The sequence below is a fragment of the Penicillium brevicompactum genome (assembly GCF_028827555.1).
Source record: "Penicillium brevicompactum strain IBT 35665 chromosome Unknown utg000009l_segment0_segment0, whole genome shotgun sequence".
Lineage (NCBI taxonomy): Eukaryota > Fungi > Ascomycota > Eurotiomycetes > Eurotiales > Aspergillaceae > Penicillium > Penicillium brevicompactum.
In genome coordinates, this window is record NW_026623212.1 from 217,404 (window position 1) to 237,976 (window position 20,573).

Sequence of the window (20,573 nt, forward strand, 5' to 3'; positions counted from 1 at the left end):
TGGCTACCAACTCACAAGGCGAGAGATGAAGGATGCAGAGAGTCTCGATGGCCTCGCATTTACATGCGGGCTCTTCTTTGGTGTTCAAACAATCGCTAACAGAGCTCCTTTTTCTCATTCGCATGTCGACTCGTTGCTCCACTGGGTGGCACTTTATTGACTTGCCCAATTTACTAATTTATCTCACTTGATCCCCCTCTTTCAAAGAAATTTGACACTTTGTTGCCGGATTCATCGGCTGCCCCATATGCCTTTGGGGTTAGCTTGTTAGTTTTTGCGTATTTCCCTATCATACCATATGTCGAATATCTCAGTGACCCAAAGGGTAAGTCTCATATTGCAAACTTCTGTCCTTTTGGACAGCGCAAGGTAGGTACCGAGTTGTGTAGGACTAAGAAGGTATCCGAACCTCATGCAGAGCAACCAAGGTTCAAATTCTCAGTTCACTAGAAAAACTAAGGACGTTCAATTTGAGTTGATATACATATTCGTTTTCAAGCAGGTCATATTTACTCTGATTACCCCACAGAATTGAAGCAAATGAATATTCTTGGCGTTGAAGTCGTAAAAGGAGATAATCCCCCCTCCGGGCACAGTTGCCGTAATCGGGGGACATTTCCTCTTTGGACAACATCCTCTCCCAACCTCACCAATCACAATATCGCCAGAACTCCAGTTCCCCCGCGATATGCTCTCTGATTCCCCGCAATTTCCATTCCACCTGGACAAGTTCCGCAGTCGATAGGGAATGTGGGGTATCGACCTGCTGGGACTTGCTCAGCTGCGGCGAATATGGCCCCATTCGTTCGACCCGCAGTGTGTCTAGATTCCGGATTGGCAGTGATATTGTCCACGTTCGGCGTCGAGAGATATGGTGAAGTAGGAATCGTCATTGCCACTTGGAAAGCCGATCGGAAATTCTAACCAAAAGCTCATCTCGACGGAAACCTATTTCATGACTCGTCTTGATAGGACATCATCTGGACCCTGGAATAATATAAGAATCCATAGGCCCCTCTATGTAACGGCAGAAATTTACCTTGGATGACTTGATACTCTCACTCTCACAAGTCTGTCTTCACCATGGCGACCTTCCCACCTTTGAACATCCCTCCAGAGCTCCTGCAGGAGCTCTCGAAATACACTACCCCGACAGGCATTGCTGATTATGCCGCCTTAGCCGTTCTAGGTGGACTTGGAGCAACATATCTCGCGAAAGGTCGATTATGGGACAAGCCAGATCCTCTCGAATATCTCTTGTACGAGCGACCTCAGCTCAAGAATGGCGGACAGGCCGGTTCGGCCAACCAAGAGACTCGCAACATCGCACAGAAGATGGAAGAAACTGGGAAGAATATTGTGGTATTTTGGGGATCCCAGTCTGGCACGGCAGAAGGCTTTGCCCATCGTCTTGCTCGGGAGATCTCTGTTCGCTGGGGCCAGGAGGCAATGACTGCTGACCTGTCGGACTACGACCCCGTCACTATCAGTGAAATCCCTGTCTCCAACTTGGCCATCTTCGTTGTTTCGACCTACGGCGAGGGCGACCCCAGCGATAACACCGCCGAATTCTGGAGCTGGATCTCCAGGACCACCGATGTGTCGCTTGCCAACCTGCGGTATGCCGCCTTTGGGCTGGGAAACACCAACTATAAGTTCTATAACAAAGTGGTCGACTTGGTTGTCGAGGGCCTGGACAAGCTCGGCGCCGGGGCTCTGATGCCTGTTGGAAAGGCAAATGACGCTGAAGGTGCGACCGAAGAAGACTTCATGGCATGGAAAGAAGACCTCTTCGCCGTCTTCAAGGACAAACTTGGTTTCCAAGAGGTGGAGGCCAAATATATTCCGAGCCTGAAGGTCGAAGAAGATGACTCCCTCGAGCCTATCGACCTACACCACGGCGAACCGAACAATCGCAATGAAGCCCCCAAAGCTGCAGCCCAGTCTTCAGCCATCCGTACACTCAGCATTACCGATTCCAGAGAATTGTTCACCTCTTCTGACCGCCACTGTCTTCACATGGATGTGGATCTGTCTAGCCAGCCTGAACTGAGCTACAAGACTGGAGATCATCTCGCCATTTGGCCTGGTAACCCAGACGTTGAGGTTGAACGTCTGCTCGGCGTGCTGGGCATTTCTGCGCGCCGCGATATCCCACTCATCATCAGAGCGCTTGACCCAGCAAGCAAAATCACCATTCCAACCCCTACCAGTGCCAATGCTGTGTTCCGCTACTATCTCGAGATCTGCGCTCCCGTTAACCGCGATACCATTCGCGATCTTGCGCAATTCGCACCTACCCCCGAAGCAAAGGCCTACCTCCTCCGACTGGGCCAAGATAAAGAAGTCTACGCTAGTTTCATCAGTCGCACCCATGTCAACATCGGGCGTTTGATGCAACTGGCCTGTCCGGACAAGACATGGGACAACATCCCACTTTCCTACCTCGTTGAGACATTGGCACACATTAAGCCCCGATTCTATTCCATCTCATCAAGCAGTGCCGTTTCACCTCGCAAGCCATCCATCACAGCGATTGTCTCATCAACTGCCCTTCCGGACAACCCAGACGAGCTCATCCACGGCGTCACTTCCAACTACCTTCTTGCCATCTCCCAGCAAGCTCGCTCCCAACAGCATCCCAGTGGAATTACCTACCACCTCAATGGTCCCAGCGATGCCCTCCAAGGCGGAAAGATTTTCGCTCACATTCGCCGAAGCAAGTTCAAGCTCCCGGCTCTGGGAAAGACACCTCTTATCATGGTTGCTGCAGGAACAGGTATCGCGCCTTTCCGCGCCTTTTTATCCGAGCGTTGCCAGGTGTTGAAGGTTGGCAAGGAAGTCGGTCCGATGATTCTCTTCTTTGGATGTCGCAACCCAGAAGAAGATTATATCTACCGTGAGGAGTTGGAGGAAATGCAAGCAGCATTGGGCGGCCGTCTGCAGATTGTGACCGCTTTCTCTCGAGCAGAGGGGACGCCGCGCCGATATGTCCAAGACCGGGTTGGTGAGCTTGGAAACGATGTGATGCGACTCATCGAGGATGGTGGTAACTTCTACCTCTGTGGTCGCGCTGGCATGGCCCGTGAAGTGGAGAAGGTTGTTGGCAAGACCATGAAGGAGGCCAAAGGATGGAGTGATGATGAGGTGAATGCTTGGAGCAAGTCCATCAAGAAGAAGAACAAGTGGCAGGAAGATGTTTGGGGATAGAGGACGATTGATGCTTAGATGATACATGTTTTGGGTTATACTATTTAGCGAGCGGATTCAATGAATTTCCAAGAGTTCCTTTTCTCCCCTAGTCACTTCAACTGCAGATCACACCTACAGGCCACTCTATGTATGGGTGGAACTCACTAGCCAGGCATTCTTGGATTCCTCCGATGACATGGCGGTCCCAGCCGATCATCATCCACGACGATCCCATAAACTTCAAAAGCACGCACCAATACGCAAGAATAACCAACGAGTATGGGTCTCTCCCTTCAAGCAAGCAAATAAACTCCTCTGGCCGCCGGTATATCCATCCAACCACAACAGACATGAAACAGGTTCCATCTTTCTGCGCACTGTATATCTGATATGCTTCCTCGAACATTTCTTTCAAATTATCCAGAGCGCCCGAGTATATCTCGCAGTGATCCACGCCAACCTGCGCTTGAATGAAGAGCTGCACACCTTCAATGCGAGACAGATGCCCCCTCAACTCATCCTGCAGCGACGGGTTGACTCCCTGGATAGTGGGATCATCTTGAATTTCCAGAACACCGCTGAAGATTCTCTCATAGTGAGACATCAGGATAGATCGCACTCCTCTCATGAGAACAAGCCATTCTGCTTTTCCCGTCTGACTGAAGACGAGGTACTCGCCGGGTCTTGGGCCGTGAGCAAAGTACACAAAGCAGATCAGCACGGCAGACATGTAGATCAATTGACAGTTATCTGCGTTCAGCCGTGATAGGATTGCAGAGACGGATCGAATGCCGAATGTGAAATGCGCATCTGCTTGCATTACGTACTGATCTCGTTGATCTTGATTGAGATGGCCTTTGTGTAACGCTGACATTGCTAGCATGAGATGGAAGATCGACGGAGTGGAGAATCCCCATTCGGGGATCCGGCATTGCCATACTCGATTGCGGTCGGTTGACTGGTCGGCTAGGGTGCGGTAGGTTTCTGTGACAAAGTGGTGGAACAGTCTGAGGTCGTCAAACGATAGTGTTTCCTGCTGGGGTAATTCTGGCACAGCAGGTTCTGATCTTGGGACGACTTCTTGGGACGCTTGGCGTGTACTCGTCACCGAGGATGAGCGTTTGCTAGATTGATATTTGGAAGGTTTGAATCTAAACCGCGTATTTGAAGATACAGGTTGAGATACTGAAGAGGCAGGCGAAAGAGAGGAGGTCTCTGCTGTGAGGAAGTCACATTCAATGGAATGGTTGGTGCATTTGACACATGCCGGCTTCGTTTCGTCACACTGGCAGCTGTTAGTGAGATTCCCGTGAAGAGTCTCACTCTTTGTCGAATCTCTCTGCTTTGGGCTCAAGCAGAATATCGAACGAAGGATTCTCAGTCCCTTGAGGGGAGTGGATTTCCCGTGATTGTCCATAGTATATGCAGTACAGAGTGGGAGAAGAGTGGATGAAGATGAGTGACAGAGAATGGAGGGGTCACTCACTTTGATACGTCGCTTCTTACAGTTCCCACAGCCCGAGCGAGATTTATGATGAGATTTCCGCGATCGAATCGCGGCTTGTGTGCTTTCCATCATGGAGGCTTGAGAGAGGCAGTCGTACTCGTTCTCCTTTTTTCCTTTTCGGGATCAGACGAAATGACATAAGCGCCGAAAATAGATCACACGTGACCTGAAGTATATCTGAAAGATCAAATGAATGACAGCAGAAAGGTCCAATTAAGGGGGATTGTGCTGAAAAAAACAGGCATTTCTTTCCACAGGACCCTGGAAATGACTCTGACCTTAAACTGGAAGAGTCTTTCAATGTGTCTGCCTATTGCACGATCATCGGCTTCAGGCCAAACATAGATGCCAATGACCACGGGTGTTCACTCGATCTAGCTAAGCCTTGATTCACACAAAGCGGGATCTTTTGCCTAATCTACAATATGATGGAAGCCAATCAGCTTTGGGATCAAGTGCCTTTTTCTATCTTCGACCGATAATCTCGCTTTCTCCGGACCTAGCACATTCCAAGGTTTCTCAACATATTTGATGGCAAGCGAGCACATTGCCCGAATTAAACTCATATCTACATATTGCTTTTCTCTGCCCCCTTTTGTCTCATTTTTCGTGGCATTGCTAACTACCCAAATTGTGGTATGTTGTTGTTCTCTACTCCGTACAACAACCCTAAAAGACCCGGCAGAGCAAGCTCAAAACGCCGGTGAGACTAAAAATCGCCTTGCGAACAACCTTGTGAACCTGAGAGCCAAGTTGTTCAATTTCTAAGCTTGGCTTCCTGGTATATCATAGAGCAACCAGACCTCGACCTTGTAAAAAGGATTTATAGTAGTTACAGGGATGAAGCCTTCTTGAGGACCATGCTTGTAGATAAAAACTTCGCCCATACTACCCGAGTCTGTACGATCTATGGAGAATATAAAATGTATAGAGAGCCCCGATTTAAGCATCCGAAATCCGGGACCGATCATCAGTGGGGAACCGAAAGCTTCCCGGGTACTTCTCGGCTATAAGCGCCACGCTTGTTGTTTTCGGCAGATTCACCGGTGGATTATTAATTCATGAGCACTTCACTTGACTCATTCCAGTTTCAACTCCAAGCTTGTTGCAACTGGTCTACCCGAATAATCAGTTTGAACAGCACTACCCAATCTCTACTCCGTGTATAAGGTGGGTGCTCCACGGCTGCACAGCCTATGCCATTGACGTCATAGCCGTACTCCAGTTATATCAGGCCCAACACTGACAACCTCCTGTATAAGATCATTGAAACCTTCAAATCACATTCAAAATGGCTGAATCAATGGAATACGTTCGGTATGGGTCCTCGACAATCAAATCTTTACATACGCTGACATGGGTGTAACAGTCTTGGAAACTCCGGCCTCAAGATCTCCAAGATCATCTTGGGTACTATGGGCTACGGAAGTAAGCAATGGCAAGACTGGGTTCTCGACGAGGAGGATTCTCTTCCCCTGATTGAACATGCCTACAAATTGGGTATCAACACCTGGGATACGGTAAGTCAATTAGCTCTCTGTCTGACGAGTACCCACGCTGAGATCATCAACTAGGCCGACGTCTACTCCCACGGCAAATCCGAGGAAGTCGTTGGAAAGGCCCTGAAGAAGTACAACATCCCTCGCAACCGCGTGGTCATTCTGACCAAGTGCTTCTTCGGCGTTGATGACGAGGGCAAGTTCCCTCCCATCTCTGCCTCCGCTACCAACAACGGTCCATTCGTCAACCGCACCGGACTGTCGCGCAAGCATATCTTTGACGCAGTCGATGCTAGTGTCGAACGTCTGGGCACATACATCGACGTCTTGCAAATCCACCGATTGGACCGGGAGACTCCTCGCGAGGAGATCATGAAGGCGCTCAACGATGTCGTTGAAAGCGGCAAGGTCCGGTACCTCGGTGCCAGCTCAGTGAGTCAAACAGAATGTCCCCACGGCATCACACGCTAATATTAATGCAGATGGCTGCATGGGAATTCCAAACCCTCCAAAACATCGCCGAGCGCAACGGCTGGCACAAGTTTATCGCAATGCAAAACTTCCACAACTTGATCTTCCGCGAGGAAGAGCGCGAGATGATCCCCTACTGCCAGGATGCCGGCGTGGGTGTTATCCCCTGGTCTCCTATTGCGCGTGGTGCGCTGGCTCGGCCCTGGGGATCTCGCGGAACTGTGCGCGAGAACAGTGATGGCGCTCTGAAGATGTTTGTGCGCAGCCGCGAGTCTGAGGCCGATAAGGCTATCATTGACCGGGTTGAGGAAATCTCTAAGAAGAAGGGCGTCAGTATGGCGCAGGTCGCTATTGCTTGGTCGCTGTCACACACGGGCATCAACCCTATTGTTGGACTCCATAGCATTGATCGTATTGACGAGGCGGTTGCTGCTACCAAGGTTCAGCTGTCGGCAGAGGAGATCAAATATCTGGAGGAGCCTTACATCCCCAAGACTGTTACTGCTCTTGAGCGGTAAGCGATGAGCTAGGCATGTGTATACCGTGCAAATGATGTCATGATGTATTTATGAGATTCCCTTTGCACTCATAATATACGAGATTACTATGGAATAGATTTAACAACCGACATCCATGGATGGACGGATATAGTCATGTGGAACTGATGAATTCGAATTTGAGTACATAGAGGGGATATGGAAATATTCAGGTAGTATGCGCATACAATGCTGTGGGATGCTAGTTGGAATGAGAGGAGATTTGAGATGAGAAAAAACCAACAGGGGCAAGTATCCGTACCAGACGGATCACGCTGCCGATGTAAGAACGCCCGGCTTATGCTAGATGCAAAGGACATAAGGCTGATGTTTGAGGAAAGAGACATGTGTGGCCAGACAGCGGGCATAAATTTGGGGGTATTCGTGATGTAAAAAATGATTCAATGAGTCAGTGGGTATCGTGTTTGCGATGGAAAATCCCAAAGAAGGAGCTCAGGCGGTTTCGGCGCTTGCTCTTGGTTGGCGCTGCATCAGAGGCTTCGGCCCGTGGAGGAGCTGGCTTTTCTTTGGGCGCACTTTTGTGTGTTGTGTTGCGAGGTGTTGGGACCGGGATATCTTTGTCTGGTCCTGATGCAAATTTGATGTCTTTAGGTGCTTTCGTTTTCGTGAGGGACTTTTCCTTCGGTCGAACAGAATGCGATAGCTCCGCCGAGTCGGCAGAACTTTGACGTATAGATGGAGGGCGGGACGTTGGGCGGGAGACAACAATCTCCCGGCCGAGTTCAGAACTAGTGAACATGCTGTGTCTGTTTACTTTGGTGCTAAGGCCCGAGGCAGAGCGGCGTTTGGCTCGGTCCATGAATGCCGCCCCAGTGGAGTTCGAGCGCTTGGACAAACTGCCAAATGCATCCCCGTCTGCCTGGACGGGGTCAGTAGAGCGACGAATTTTGGACATTGACATGCATCGCTTGGCTCCACTGGTGACCTCTTTGATTGGGCTGACCGGTTCATTTTCGGGGAAAGAGTCAATTTCCATCTTAGCAGTTGTCGGAGAGGCGTGTCTGGAAGAAGCTGGAGACATGAGCGCCCTTGCACCGGCGGCAGAGACCGGATCGCCGTATCGGAGATTGTCGGACCATCCTTCCCGGAAAGCGACCCAGATGCCGGTGATGATGATCAGAGTCCGTAGCCCATCATCGAGAACAACTGGGTGAGAATCGAATGGAGCTTCTCCGTCCGAGGCGTCGCTGGCCACTGACATTCCTGAGTTTGGCGTAGTAGGACCGGTGCCAGACCGAGTGGGCATGGAGTATTCATCATTTACTTCAAGCTGGTTCCGTGTCAAAGACGCGATGACTGGATGTCGGCGGGTGCTGGGATCGATAACGCTGAACGTAAATCGCTTGCCACTCTCACGTTGGGTTCCGGTAGGAGCAGTCATTCGACGACTCCTCCCACTGCGCAGCGCCCACCTCACGACCTGCACACCGTTGTCCGTCTGAGCAACAAATTCAAAGGACCCGCTCGGTAGTGGTGTCGCTTCCCAGACAGGCCCAAAGTTGAGACATATCTCCGCCTTCCCTTTCAGTCTCGCGTCTTCCTGTAGCTTTTGACAGATGGTGGCCACAACCTCGCGATGATCCTCGTCCTCGTCCTCCGAGCTAATGCGTTTTTCAGGTATGCTGGCGACAGTCTGTTCATATTGCTCGCTTATCACCACCACGACGTCATTGGGACCCAATCCGTTTCGGGTGCGATATATCGCCGGGAATTTGCGCGCCAGGAGGGGCAGGTAGGAAGTAGAAGGCAGGACATCCACCACTGGTATGGGCCTAGGAGTCTGTGACACCTGTTGCAACTGTAAGAGGAGCTTGGGGCGGAGTCTCAAGCGCTTGTGACGCGCATGAGCCGCAGGATGTGCGAACTGATAAGCTGTTTTAGGTCGCGACTTGCGATCCGTGTGCACACGAACAGGCTGTGGCCTGGCGGCGGCGGAAACTGGTCTCATTTCACTGGAGCCCGATGACAACTCAGTCGGCCTCATTTCCATGGCGGAAACAACCCCTGGACACGCATCAAACCCATCGGGTGTCGTGGGGCGAGAGCAGAAGGTGTTCAAAAAGGGCAGTGTAGACAATGAGAAAGTTGGTGAACGGGCAGTGACGGGGTGTATTTCTGATTCCTTGGGTTCATTCGCGTGGGCAGCTGCGGCATCCGCTGTGAGGCCAAGATTCAATAGCATTCTTGAGCCCTAGCGGAGCCACATTGGTACTGGGAAACCAAGATCGGAATTTCAGCTGGGCACACTCTAGGCGCGAACGCCCGTATTCAAACGCGTCAGCTGCGGGGGAGCAGCCTAGCCGGGGGAGCTCTGTGGGGAACAAAAAAATGAATAATGTAGTATGTACAACCTTGATCACTTGTAATCAAGATTGAAAGATTGAAGAGGCTGGAATGTGCAGGAATATGCAAAGGGGTCAGTGGTTTTTTATCCCATAGAAGGAGCAACAAAGGGTTAATTCCCGAACATGGGGCGGTCAGCCTTATAGAAGCTGAGAAAAAAACCTCTCTTTTTTTAATTTCTTCATTTTATTACTATTATTTTTTCTCTTAGTGCTCCTAGTGGAACCTTTTTTTCTCCCACACAGATGACCTCGGACCAAGTTTATGCCTGTCAGCGGCTCCGGTCGTGTACGGCCTCCGACAGCTCCGAGTGCCGTGGGCGATCATGAACGTCATCTGGATCTCATAGTTACTAGTAGTGTTCATATACTTGTATACTAGCTGCTTGGCAAGCCTCCGGTAATTTCATTTCTTCAGCCAAGTGCTCGTATCTCGTATAGCTTTGGACTACCGCTGTGGGCTGTCATACTGTGATACGAGTCTGTTCAGGCTTTGCAGGGTTGCAATTATTGATGATTGATGATTATGCATCAAGTCGCAGAGGGTTGCAAGGAAACTTTTAAAAGGTGGAGCACGGAGAAGTCAATTTGGCCGAGCTGCTCGGAATTTTCAGACCTCTTTCCAGGGTTTCATGGGCGGTTGTGGCAAATCATACACTTTTGCGCGGGTATAGGGCTGGGTTGTGGGTAACTAGTGTATGTAGTCGCCAGCCTTGCCTTGGGATACGAGACTGGCCGTTCCTGAGGCAACTCTTGAAAATGGTGGATGCAGAACCAGCCCTTTCAATATCAAACCGTCTCTTTCAGTTAGTGCATGAGGGATGAGTGATTCACCCGATCACCGTGAAGATCATCAAGGATGTCCGGGAGATCCGGCTCCCGGTGTCCCGGTCCACTTCACTATTCTCCGCTGACTAATTGTGCATCTTTTATGAACGTGTCATGTTTTTCCGCACCACACGCTGGATCTAGACTCTCGTGTGCCCTAATTAGCTCCTCCCAAATGGCTTCAGTCCAGCCGACTCAACGGCCACCGCCTCTCTTTGCCAAGCTCCTTCGATTGGATAATCCAATTCGAAGTCTGACGGTCGCATTCTGGCTATGGAAGATTCTGTTATACATCGTGGTCAACCTGTGCCCTGGGCCAGGCTATGACACATCTACTTCATTGCTCTCTTACATTGACTCCACAACTGCTAGCAACTCTGAGTCTTTTTCGGGTCCTCTCAAATTTGCCAGGTGGGACAGCATCTACTTTCTTGATATCGCCGAAAAGGGATACACTTTTGAGCAGCAATGGGCCTTTGGCTACCCAAAGATCCTGGGGCTCTTCGTCTCTGGTATTGATCCTTTCTTTCGAGGAACATGTATTTGACCGACTCCATACTTACCTAAACAGGCATTCGTCTCTCTGGTGGTGTGACAGGACCAGCTAGCACTGCAATGATAGGAGTCGCTATCTCCCACGTCACCCATTATCTGTCTGTGCTGGCACTCTACCAGCTGTCAGCCAACATCTTCGGCCATGCCACAGCAACTCAACATCTCATTTGTTTCTTGTCTGCGGCTCTTCACATCATCTCACCTGCAGGCGCCTTTCTATCGGCGCCCTACGGAGAGCCCATCGTTTCCTTCCTCAACATGACTGGGTTTTATCTCTACTCGTCATCGCTGATCGCCGAGCGCAATGGATCAACACGTCTTCGAGACTTCAGGGTTCTGACGGCCGCTGTTCTCTTCGCTGTGGCAACCTTGGTTCGCAGCAATGGCCTTTTGAGTGGTTTCCTCTTTGCCTACGATGCAGTCGTCCTGGCCTGGAAGACCGTGACTCGAGGGCCTACGGTGCACAACACTGTCCGACTGGCAGTCATTGTTCTCGGTGGCTGCATTGTCGCCTCTAGCATTGTCATTCCTCAGGTTCTAGCATACCGCATATATTGTCTGGCTGAATCTGATGCCCGACCATGGTGCGAGTGGACCGTGCCTAGCATCTACGGCTGGGTCCAGAGTCATTATTGGTAAGACTCATTCGTAACTCTCGCTTATTATATGCTGATTATCTCAGGGACGTGGGATTCTTGCGGTACTGGACAATTTCCAACATCCCTCTTTTCTTGTTGGCGGCGCCCATGTTGGTCATCTTGTGCCGTTCCTCGTGGTGGGCCTTGACTAGCCCCTCTTCTTCCTCAACCAGTCCGGGGTCAATGCTTACTCGACTGGCAATTCCCCAGGGCATATTGGCAGTTATGGCCTTCACCAGCTACCACGTCCAAATCATCAACCGGATTTCATCGGGCTACCCTTTGTGGTACTGGTATCTGGTGACTAGTGCCGTGGAATATGAAACTAGTGCGCTCAAAAAGAGCCGCATCCTTGTCGTTGCTGTATACGGCATGGTCGCATATGCATTGATCCAAGGGGTTCTTTTCGGTTCCTTTTTGCCGCCGGCGTGAGCGAGTACGATAAGCAGGAACAATCGGGCTTACATTGGCCCGGCTCACTTGCCATGTATATTAAATTCCATAGGAGGTGAATATCTCGGTCTAGAACCCTGGCAAAGACCGAATATGCAGCTACCCCCAATAGTGAGTGACCTTACCCGGGGGTTGGGCGATTCGCTTGCGTAAGGCGGCTGTCTGCCTAAGTTGTACATCACCGCTCAGAGGTCTTTTGTGTCGTCCATATTTGTAGAAATTTCTCTCAAAGGTCCTTTTAAAAGATAAGTTTTGTGGATTCTTCGTGATTTGCATCTTTAGATCTCCTACTCTTCCATCTTTCCACTCGGGTCTATATGCAGGGCCCAAGCTTGAGGTTACGTAGAATTATGTCATCACAATCTCGACTCTCTCCTCTTTGACCGTCTTGACCTTCACCATCCCAGCTTTCAGAGGTCAATTTACTGAACCGCTGTACATCTCAGGAAACTCTGAACCTGAGCCTATTGCCTCTTTCCTCTCGCTGACCGGAAAGTGTCTCATGCGAATATAGGCGCATGAAACACCGTCTCCCGCAGTACATCGTGCGCTTTTCAGACTTGGAGCTTGAAAGCCATTATTGACAGTAAGTGGGATCTCCAATATCATTGCGTGGGCTCTCCTAAGCAGATAGGAGGCAAATCGTGAAACATCCGCGTTGCTGACGTATTGCCAGAGCTCACCCGGCAGCAACGACTCCTCACCTCATCTCCGCCTCGCGTTGTCGCACCCATTCCCTCCCCACCTCCCTCCCACCATGGACGCCGCAGGCCCGAAGGCGATTCTCACATCCGACAACTTTCATCATGCACAAGAGCTCTCACGAGCGACCTCACCCGGCGGGGAGCCCGTTGCCGTAAATGGCGAGGGTGAGCCCATAGCCCGTGTGCGGCCTCGCACTTATCCATACTTCAAATATCTTCCGTACAAACCAGAGGATGAGTCGGAGCGAAACCAGAACCTGCGAGAGATCTTGAATCAGCTTTACATCGCAGTGGAGGCCGGCGACTTCAATCCCGGAGCCGTACACTGGACACGCGAGCTCCGCGGCTGGCTGTCACTCAAATTTGATCCTACCCGAGCAGAACGCATAAGTTTGGTGAAGCTATACTATGAGCTGGCACTTGCCCCTGGGATTGATCCCCAGGTTGCTGAACGCTTCTCGAGCATGTTCATGCTTCTCACAAAGTAAGTTCGATCTGATCTGGATATAGGCTTGGTATGGCTTTGCTAACTCGGCACTTTAGGCGCAAGCATTACCTGAGACCCATCAGCGATCTGGTGTTAGATTGGAAGCCACTTTACAAGGAACTGAAGGCCTTCGTCCTCCCCACCGAGTCCGGCCTCGTTCACTCGACCAACTTGAAAAGAAATATCAAGACCTTGACCAAGCTTTGCGCGTTCGCGCAATTGTTCGTCGACCCATGTGAACTCCCTGCTATGCTCGAGGAATTTTTGCCGCATTACACCACATCGTTCTCAGAGGGAGCCTTCGTTGTCGCAGGACTCATTAATTTGTTGCTTCCGACATCGCCGCCCCCCCGAATCTCGAGCCGATCTCCTACCCCAAAACCACCTGCCTACCCAATTCCATCTTTGGTCTCTGGTTGGTCGCTCAAAAACATTCGACACAACCTATCTAGATTATCTTTCCCGGCTCGCGCGAGACTCTCTGCCAGCTGGTCACATTCCATTCTCCGAGTATGGTATCTTCACAAAGGAACAGTCTGCGCTCATCTTTACTGCAATTCTGAGACTGTTGGAGATTCCTGTCGGTCAGTCCACTTCTCCATACAGTGCTCTCGTGGATATCTCTTCCGGACTTGGAATTATGCTTGACCGCGATGGGCGCAAACATCCCGTGGCTCATCACATTGCCCGATGGATAGTAATGTCTCTCTCCCCTGCTTGCGTGGATTCCGAGACATCAGTTCTCACACAGTTGGAGGGTCTCATACAAGCCGTAGAAACCTTCTTCCACCCCTCTAACTCCGGTGGCTGGACTAAGACCTTGTCCCAGCTGGTCTACTATCTGACCGACTTCTTCGTTATGCGTTGGAACCGCGAGCAGAGTGGAGAGTTAGATATTCCCCCTGAGCGGCGATTGACTGAGCCCTTGAAGCGACGATTCGTGCTATGCATCAGAGACGTGATCTTTATGGGCATCTATGCCAAGAGCAGCAGCGCAATGACCTTTTCGCTTTCAACCCTCCAAGGTCTGGCCTACCTGGAACCCAATCTTATCTTGCCCGGTGCTCTACAGCGGATTTATCCTGCATTGCAGGGTCTGGTTGAAGTGCACCGAACTACCTCCTCGCTCCGGGCCATGCAGGTGCTATCCCGCATCATTGTACGGACCAGGGGATATCGTTGCCACATGACAACCCTCATGGGTCTCGCCCTACCGGGTATCGATGCCAATGACCTCGAAAAGTCACTCCACGCCCTTTCGTTCATTCAATCAGCGTGTTACAATATCCCTATGTATGATCTCACCCAAGGACAAGAGAATGTCAACTGCAACATGCTCGCCATGCAATGGATCTCGGGTGAGATGGAAAGAATGGAGGAACAAGGCGCAGACCTGGAGATGAATTATGATACTGAGCTGGATGACGAGACAGAAGAAATGATCCTGCGTTCTTCAACATGTGGTTTCGGAGACTTTATAATCTCCTTCTTGGGACGTGTGTTCACCTTGCTTGAGAACTTGCCGGACGTTTCCAGAGTCCGAAACGGATCGCCCGAGGAAAATATTGTGAACACGCTGCCTGCCACATTCATGCCGCTACTTGCTTCATTGTCCCCGGAATACTACGACATTGCACTCGGGAAAATCGTCGATTTCGTGTCTAACCACGTCATTCACCAGGCGAGGGATGCAATGGCTTTCATCTGCAATGCTCTCTGCAAGGTCAACCCCGAAAAGGCTCTTAAGCGTTTCATCCCGGTGTTGACTTCGGCTATTCGGACCGAAATTGAGGAAAACGGTGCTGGCTCGACCCGAACTACGGGGACAGATGTCCTTCCTCGTGATCGTGGTCTGGTTTGGAATGTCAGTATGCTCAGCATGTGTGTTGTTCATGTTGGAAGCGCTGTTATCAATCACCGCAAGGAACTGTTTGACATCGCCGTTTACATGCAACAAAACTGTCGCGGTATTCCCACAGTTCACATCTCCAACTTCATCCACCATCTTTTGCTCAACTTGACGGGAACATACACGAACGATTTCTCTCTGTATGAGCCGTCCGTCGTTGCCAACGGTATTGGACCCCAGCATTGGAGCTACCAAGCCGATGTGAATAACCTTAACATCAAGTGGCATGTTTCCACACGTGAGGAAGTTGAGTTTGCCGTCGATGTTTTCAAAAGCCAGACAGAAACAGCCTTGAAGCAATTATCTGCATTGACTCATGAAACATCGAGCGTGAAACGTGATGGAAGTGGCAAGGATTGGTCAGATGAGGTTACCCGTAACCTTGTCCTCATACGACTCGTCTTGTCCGGAGTATCTATTCTCTTTGACCCGAAGGCAGCATCGACCACCACGCAGGGACCCTCAAATGGCGATGTTGACATGGCAGACGGTACCGGGGCCTCAGAAGCCATGGATTCAGACGCCGATGTCGCACTGGATAGCTCTGACGATGGAATCGTTCGACAGGCATTTACATACCCGACTGGTTACGCCCTCAAAGAAGGAGATCCCTTGTATACCGCGATTCATGAGCTTCGTGAGCGTACTGGGTGGGTCTTGCACGAAGTGCACCGCTTCTTGAGCGAAAACCAAGAGGATGACGTTCCTTGCTTCGGTGCTTTGTACTCTGCCTTTAGATCTTGGTTCGTCGACGTCGGCATTGAAAGGTCTGCCCACGTCCTTGACCGAGTTACAAGACTTCTCGCAGCAGACATTCACCCCTACAAGATGAGCGGCATGCGAAAGAAGTACCCCAGACCTTTACTTGTGCGCAGGGCCAATGTGTATCACCTCCAACGTCTTCGTCATAACGCTGCTCCACGCCCACGATCTAAGCTGGATGAAATCCTCCTCCTTGACATAGCTGAATCATGTGTCTCGCTTTACACAGAGACACGTCGTAATGCTCAGAATGCAGGCGAGTCTGCCCTCAAGGCAGTTTACGGTGGAAGACTCCTCGTGATCCCCCCTCTGCTCACGGCATTGCAGAAGGGTATCAAGGAAAACGACCATGCCCGCATCAAGGGCGCACTATTCTCTCTTCTTCTGAGCAGCGTTGCCAAGACGGTTGGGCGGCATTGGAAGTACACCCCTGCCCTTGTCAGGGCCTTCATCGATGCAAGCGCTGTTGATAAGCCTTCTGTCCAGAAAATCTGCTCCAGTGCTGTATTCCAGGTGATGGACTATGGTCGCGCTATGGAAAGAATGGCAATCTTGGATCAAGAGATCATTGAAGCAATCGCTCCTACCACGAATGTGCGGGAGCAAATCGACAAGAAGCGGGCTGTTGTGAATAGCAAGCGTGCGGCAATTGAGAAAAAGAAAGCTGATCTCGCTGAAGAGCTTGTCAACCTTGCACGTGTGTCACACTGGAAGATCGCTAGTCGTGCTGCAACCATTGTGATCACGATGGGTCTTCGCTTCGATTACATCGCTAGTGATAATTTGCTTGAACTGATGACGCTCGGCTCCATCGACGATCACCCTGGCTTGCGAGGCATGTACTCTCAGGCTCTCATTGCACTGTTCACCATGATCGACGTACGCGCCATCTGCACTCACGACTACAAAAACTACATCCTCGGCCATCAACGATTCCCGTCGAAGATCAAGGTTGCAACAAAGCCTGATGAACAAGGTTGGACTGAAGAGTATCTGTCTAGCTTCGCAAAGCCCGAAGCTGAGTACTATGTTGACCACGACTTCCCTGGCTGGCTCGTATGGGGCAAAACTATGCCAGCTTACAAGTCCAATGTAGCTCGGGACATTGAATATGATGACGTCGAGTGGAAAGTGCGCACCAAGATGGGCAAGCTGTTTACTCGCGAATGGTTCTCCAAGTTCTTCATGTACTTGAAGCAGGAGCCACGGGACCCATCGGCTGATAAATTCCGCATGTCATGTGCCATGATGCTCCTCTATGCATTTGAACTCATGATCCGAGATGAGCTCACGGATGTCTCCTTTGAGGAAATTCAGGAGGAAATCAAGGGCGTCTTTGAAGATGGCAGCGACAAGCACCAGCACCGTGCCACGGCTGAGATTCTTGGTGCTCTGATCTCATCAGTCGCAGATGTGGGTGTTGAGAAACGAACCATGATCTGGGAATATGCATTCCCTATCATCCGAAAGATCTTCACTGACGGCCTCACGCCGGAGAACTCCGGGTACTGGACAACCTTCCTCCACATGATCCTGCAATGTCGCGACCCTCGCCGTGCCTGGCCTTTGGTTGATTGGCTGTCTAGCTTCCGTCTTGATATGTCAACCAATGCCGCCTTCAAGGAAAGCTCTAAGATCAACCTGTTGCACCAGTGCATCATTGATTCCGGCTGGCACTACCAGCTTGAAAAGCCTATTGTGGAAGACTTCCTTGGGCATCTGGACCACCCCTACAAGGGTGTCCGTGAGGCGATGGGTCAAACTCTGGCAACGATCTATCGCACGCGGTACCACGAGTCATACCCGGATGTGAAGCACCTTCTAGAGGCCCAGAAAGCTTCTTCGTCAGTTGGTGACTACCCTTACGCGCCCAGCGAGGATTTCTCCAAGGTGATCCGTGGGGTTTTTACTCAGATCGAGGAATGGCGCAAAGTCAGAACTCCTGGGCAACAGACCCCCTCTTCTTACACTTCGGGCAGTAAGACTGTACTTCTCTGGCTGGATTCGACACTGTCGTCCCATGAGTGCACACAACTTGTCCCATTCTTCCCTGACGTATTCACTGCACAACTTCTACACATGATGGATGTGAAGGAAGACCCAGAGCTTCAGTCTCTTGCATACCACGTCTTCCGTCATCTTCCCAACATCCCCTACCCCGCCGAGAAGGAATCACAATTCATTCAATCCCTTATTCGCATTGGACAAACATCTCCGTCATGGCACCAACGTCTGCGCGTGATGATCAACATCCAAATCATCTACTTCCGTCGCCTCTTCCTTCTCGACCAGGGAGACCGTGACAAGCTCTTCGAATGCATTGCCTCCATGCTCGAGGACACTCAGCACGAAGTCCGTGCTGGTGCCTCAGCCACCCTCTCCGGCATGATCCGCTGCTCACCCGTCTTCCTGCGTGAAAAGATGGTCAGCCGCTTCCAGACGCGCTTCACCAAGGCTCTGGCAGACAACCCTCTTCCCAAGAAACCGAAGAACCTCCGCCCCGGAGTCTCATCTGCCGTTTCATCGAACGCCGGAACCCCCACGCCCGAGCACAACCGTCTCATCATCGTTCGTCACGGTGCCGTCCTTGGTCTAGGTGCTCTGATCCAAGCTTTCCCTTACAACAGTCCTCCGCCTCAATGGATGCCCGAGGCTCTGACTTCTCTCAGCATTCGCGCTGCCAGTGACCCTGGTATCGTGGGTTCGAGTGTCAAGTCCATCATCAGCGAGTTCAAGAAGACCAGGCAAGATACTTGGCACATTGATGCAAAGGTTCGTATTGGTCTCTTTTCTGTCTTGTTACACTATTCGAGTTACTAACCAATTATTTCTAGGCCTTCACCTCGGATCAGCTGGAAGATTTATCGGGAGTCTTATGGAAGAGCTATTTCGCGTGAATGGAGCTTAACTCCGAGTCATCTATCTTTACTCGTTCATACTTTAGGTTTCATTATTCATATCAGTAATGTGATAACCTTGAAAAAATAAGAATTTCCGTGTACATGCTTCCCGTGTACATGCTTCCCGTGTACATGCTTCCAAGGTTCCGATCCATGGGTCTTTCAACCTTGGAAGGTTCCAAGATCGTGAATCGTGGCATACAATTTTAGAATCTGCGCCAATATATACAGGTGAGCCTTGCTGAGATTATAAGTACAAGCCTCAGTGCCGCGCTCACGCGCGGCCAAAAAGACGACGATAGTTACTTGTAAATAGGCGTAGTTATGTATTAGCTCAATCTCATATCTCGATTGGTAAAGAAACAGAACTATCATCAACTTTGGGATCTTTTTTTAACTGTCATTCTAACTATCTTTCTAACTACTCCCCACTCTGTATCTTTTAAACTGTCTTTTGAACTATCTTTTGAACTGTTTTTTTGGCTGTCCATTCAAAGTTCCAACTTATTGTACATACAGTTAACATTCGATTGGTCGAACCCTCGATTCAAGCCAAGCCGTGACCTCGGGAACAGAGAATTATACTTAGGGGACTAGCGACGCTGGGCATCTTCCAAACAAACAGCCTCCAGGGCTTGGAGTCACCTGGGCAAATACTGGACTTTTTCCAAAGTTCCTACAACATTGTAATCTGATCTATTTTGGAAGGGGCAAGGTAATTCATGCGACAAACTACATTTAGCCCTGGTAGGACTGAGCCGAGGAAAACGATGACATAAGAGGATTCGGCTGAGACGGAGCTAGGCCAAATGTGGACTAGGCTCGGGTGAAGGTGGTTCCGGCCCGGGGAGCTTGAAAAAGTACAAATTTCTGCCGCCGAACTCTTCACTCCTCAACATTCCACGCTCATCTCCAGCATGGTTTAATGCTTCCACTGCAATTGGAGATTGATTCCATTCAACCTTGGCCTCAAGTCTTAGAACTCCTATTCTGCTCACTAACCAACAGTCGACTCGCAGGATTTGCAACGATGGTGAGTTTCTTGTCGCCTCCACTCCCACTACCCTCCCATACTTGCACCTCCCTCAATGATGATACCTATAACCAAACAAACTAGAGTCTTTGACCCCAAATGGGAATGAAACTTCTGTTATTGCACGTCAGGCTGATACCACGTCATTACTTTGAATCATCTCACAAAGATTGACTCGGACTGAGCTAACTCGCCTTTCCAGACTTGATTGAAAAAGCCATTTCATTAGTTGCAAATCTTCTCACAACAACAAGCATGGATGGTGAGTGCCTTACTTTTTCTTCCTTTGCTCCTACTTTACCTTATCATGATGAACGCGATGTGTATGAAAATACGCTGGAAATTACCGTCTCAGACCTTCGGGTCGGTGATGATATTTAATGGCTATTTCTGATCTTAAACCTGCCACAACATTTGCATGAAAATCTTGACAAACCATGTGCTAATGAAACCCAAGATCAATAGACATCCGTGCTACCAACTAGATGGTAAGCCTCCACATTCCCACCCTTCGCCTACTTTGTCCGAAGATGAAACGGCACTGGGCTCCGACGGCTTCAAAAGAATGTCCGGTCATGACGGAGATGCCCTTTTGCGGCAGGCCTAGAAAACCTCGCCCACTGAGACAACTCATATATTCATGGACTTGTGAGACGGTTGTGTGACAGCGTCACTAACCTTTTTGAATAGAAGCTTGTTTGCTTATGTCGGATCTGAACCAATTGTAATTGTAGAA

The 20,573-nt window shown here is 50.2% G+C and overlaps 6 protein-coding genes across 6 annotated transcripts; 4 read left to right on the top strand and 2 right to left on the bottom strand.

The window, feature by feature from the left end:
* Nucleotides 1-1,083: 1,083 nt before the first annotated feature.
* N7506_011525 (NADPH cytochrome P450 oxidoreductase family protein) lies at nucleotides 1,084-3,210 on the top strand (the record flags this gene model as incomplete). Its single annotated transcript, XM_056960816.1, has 1 exon — nucleotides 1,084-3,210. One exon carries the CDS (start codon nucleotides 1,084-1,086, stop codon nucleotides 3,208-3,210), a length of 2,127 nt encoding a protein of 708 aa, XP_056805350.1.
* Nucleotides 3,211-3,307: 97 nt separating this feature from the next.
* Nucleotides 3,308-4,609, bottom strand: N7506_011526 (uncharacterized protein; the record flags this gene model as incomplete). Its single annotated transcript, XM_056960817.1, has 1 exon — nucleotides 3,308-4,609. The coding sequence occupies one exon, from the start codon at nucleotides 4,607-4,609 to the stop codon at nucleotides 3,308-3,310; it is 1,302 nt and encodes a 433-aa protein (XP_056805351.1).
* A 1,381-nt stretch (nucleotides 4,610-5,990) lies between these two features.
* N7506_011527 (aldo/keto reductase) lies at nucleotides 5,991-7,187 on the top strand (the record flags this gene model as incomplete). Its single annotated transcript, XM_056960818.1, has 4 exons — nucleotides 5,991-6,016; nucleotides 6,069-6,219; nucleotides 6,274-6,630; nucleotides 6,681-7,187. 4 exons carry the CDS (start codon nucleotides 5,991-5,993, stop codon nucleotides 7,185-7,187), a joined length of 1,041 nt encoding a protein of 346 aa, XP_056805352.1.
* Nucleotides 7,188-7,614: 427 nt separating this feature from the next.
* N7506_011528 (uncharacterized protein) lies at nucleotides 7,615-9,408 on the bottom strand (the record flags this gene model as incomplete). The annotated part of the gene is made up of 1 exon (XM_056960819.1): nucleotides 7,615-9,408. The coding sequence occupies one exon, from the start codon at nucleotides 9,406-9,408 to the stop codon at nucleotides 7,615-7,617; it is 1,794 nt and encodes a 597-aa protein (XP_056805353.1).
* Nucleotides 9,409-10,571: 1,163 nt separating this feature from the next.
* On the top strand, nucleotides 10,572-12,021 carry N7506_011529 (uncharacterized protein; the record flags this gene model as incomplete). Its single annotated transcript, XM_056960820.1, has 3 exons — nucleotides 10,572-10,935; nucleotides 10,968-11,586; nucleotides 11,634-12,021. The coding sequence occupies 3 exons, from the start codon at nucleotides 10,572-10,574 to the stop codon at nucleotides 12,019-12,021; spliced, it is 1,371 nt and encodes a 456-aa protein (XP_056805354.1).
* Nucleotides 12,022-12,799: 778 nt separating this feature from the next.
* Nucleotides 12,800-18,801, top strand: N7506_011530 (proteasome activator BLM10; the record flags this gene model as incomplete). The annotated part of the gene is made up of 4 exons (XM_056960821.1): nucleotides 12,800-13,230; nucleotides 13,290-13,648; nucleotides 13,710-18,676; nucleotides 18,739-18,801. 4 exons carry the CDS (start codon nucleotides 12,800-12,802, stop codon nucleotides 18,799-18,801), a joined length of 5,820 nt encoding a protein of 1,939 aa, XP_056805355.1.
* Between the last annotated feature and the right edge of the window lie 1,772 nt (nucleotides 18,802-20,573).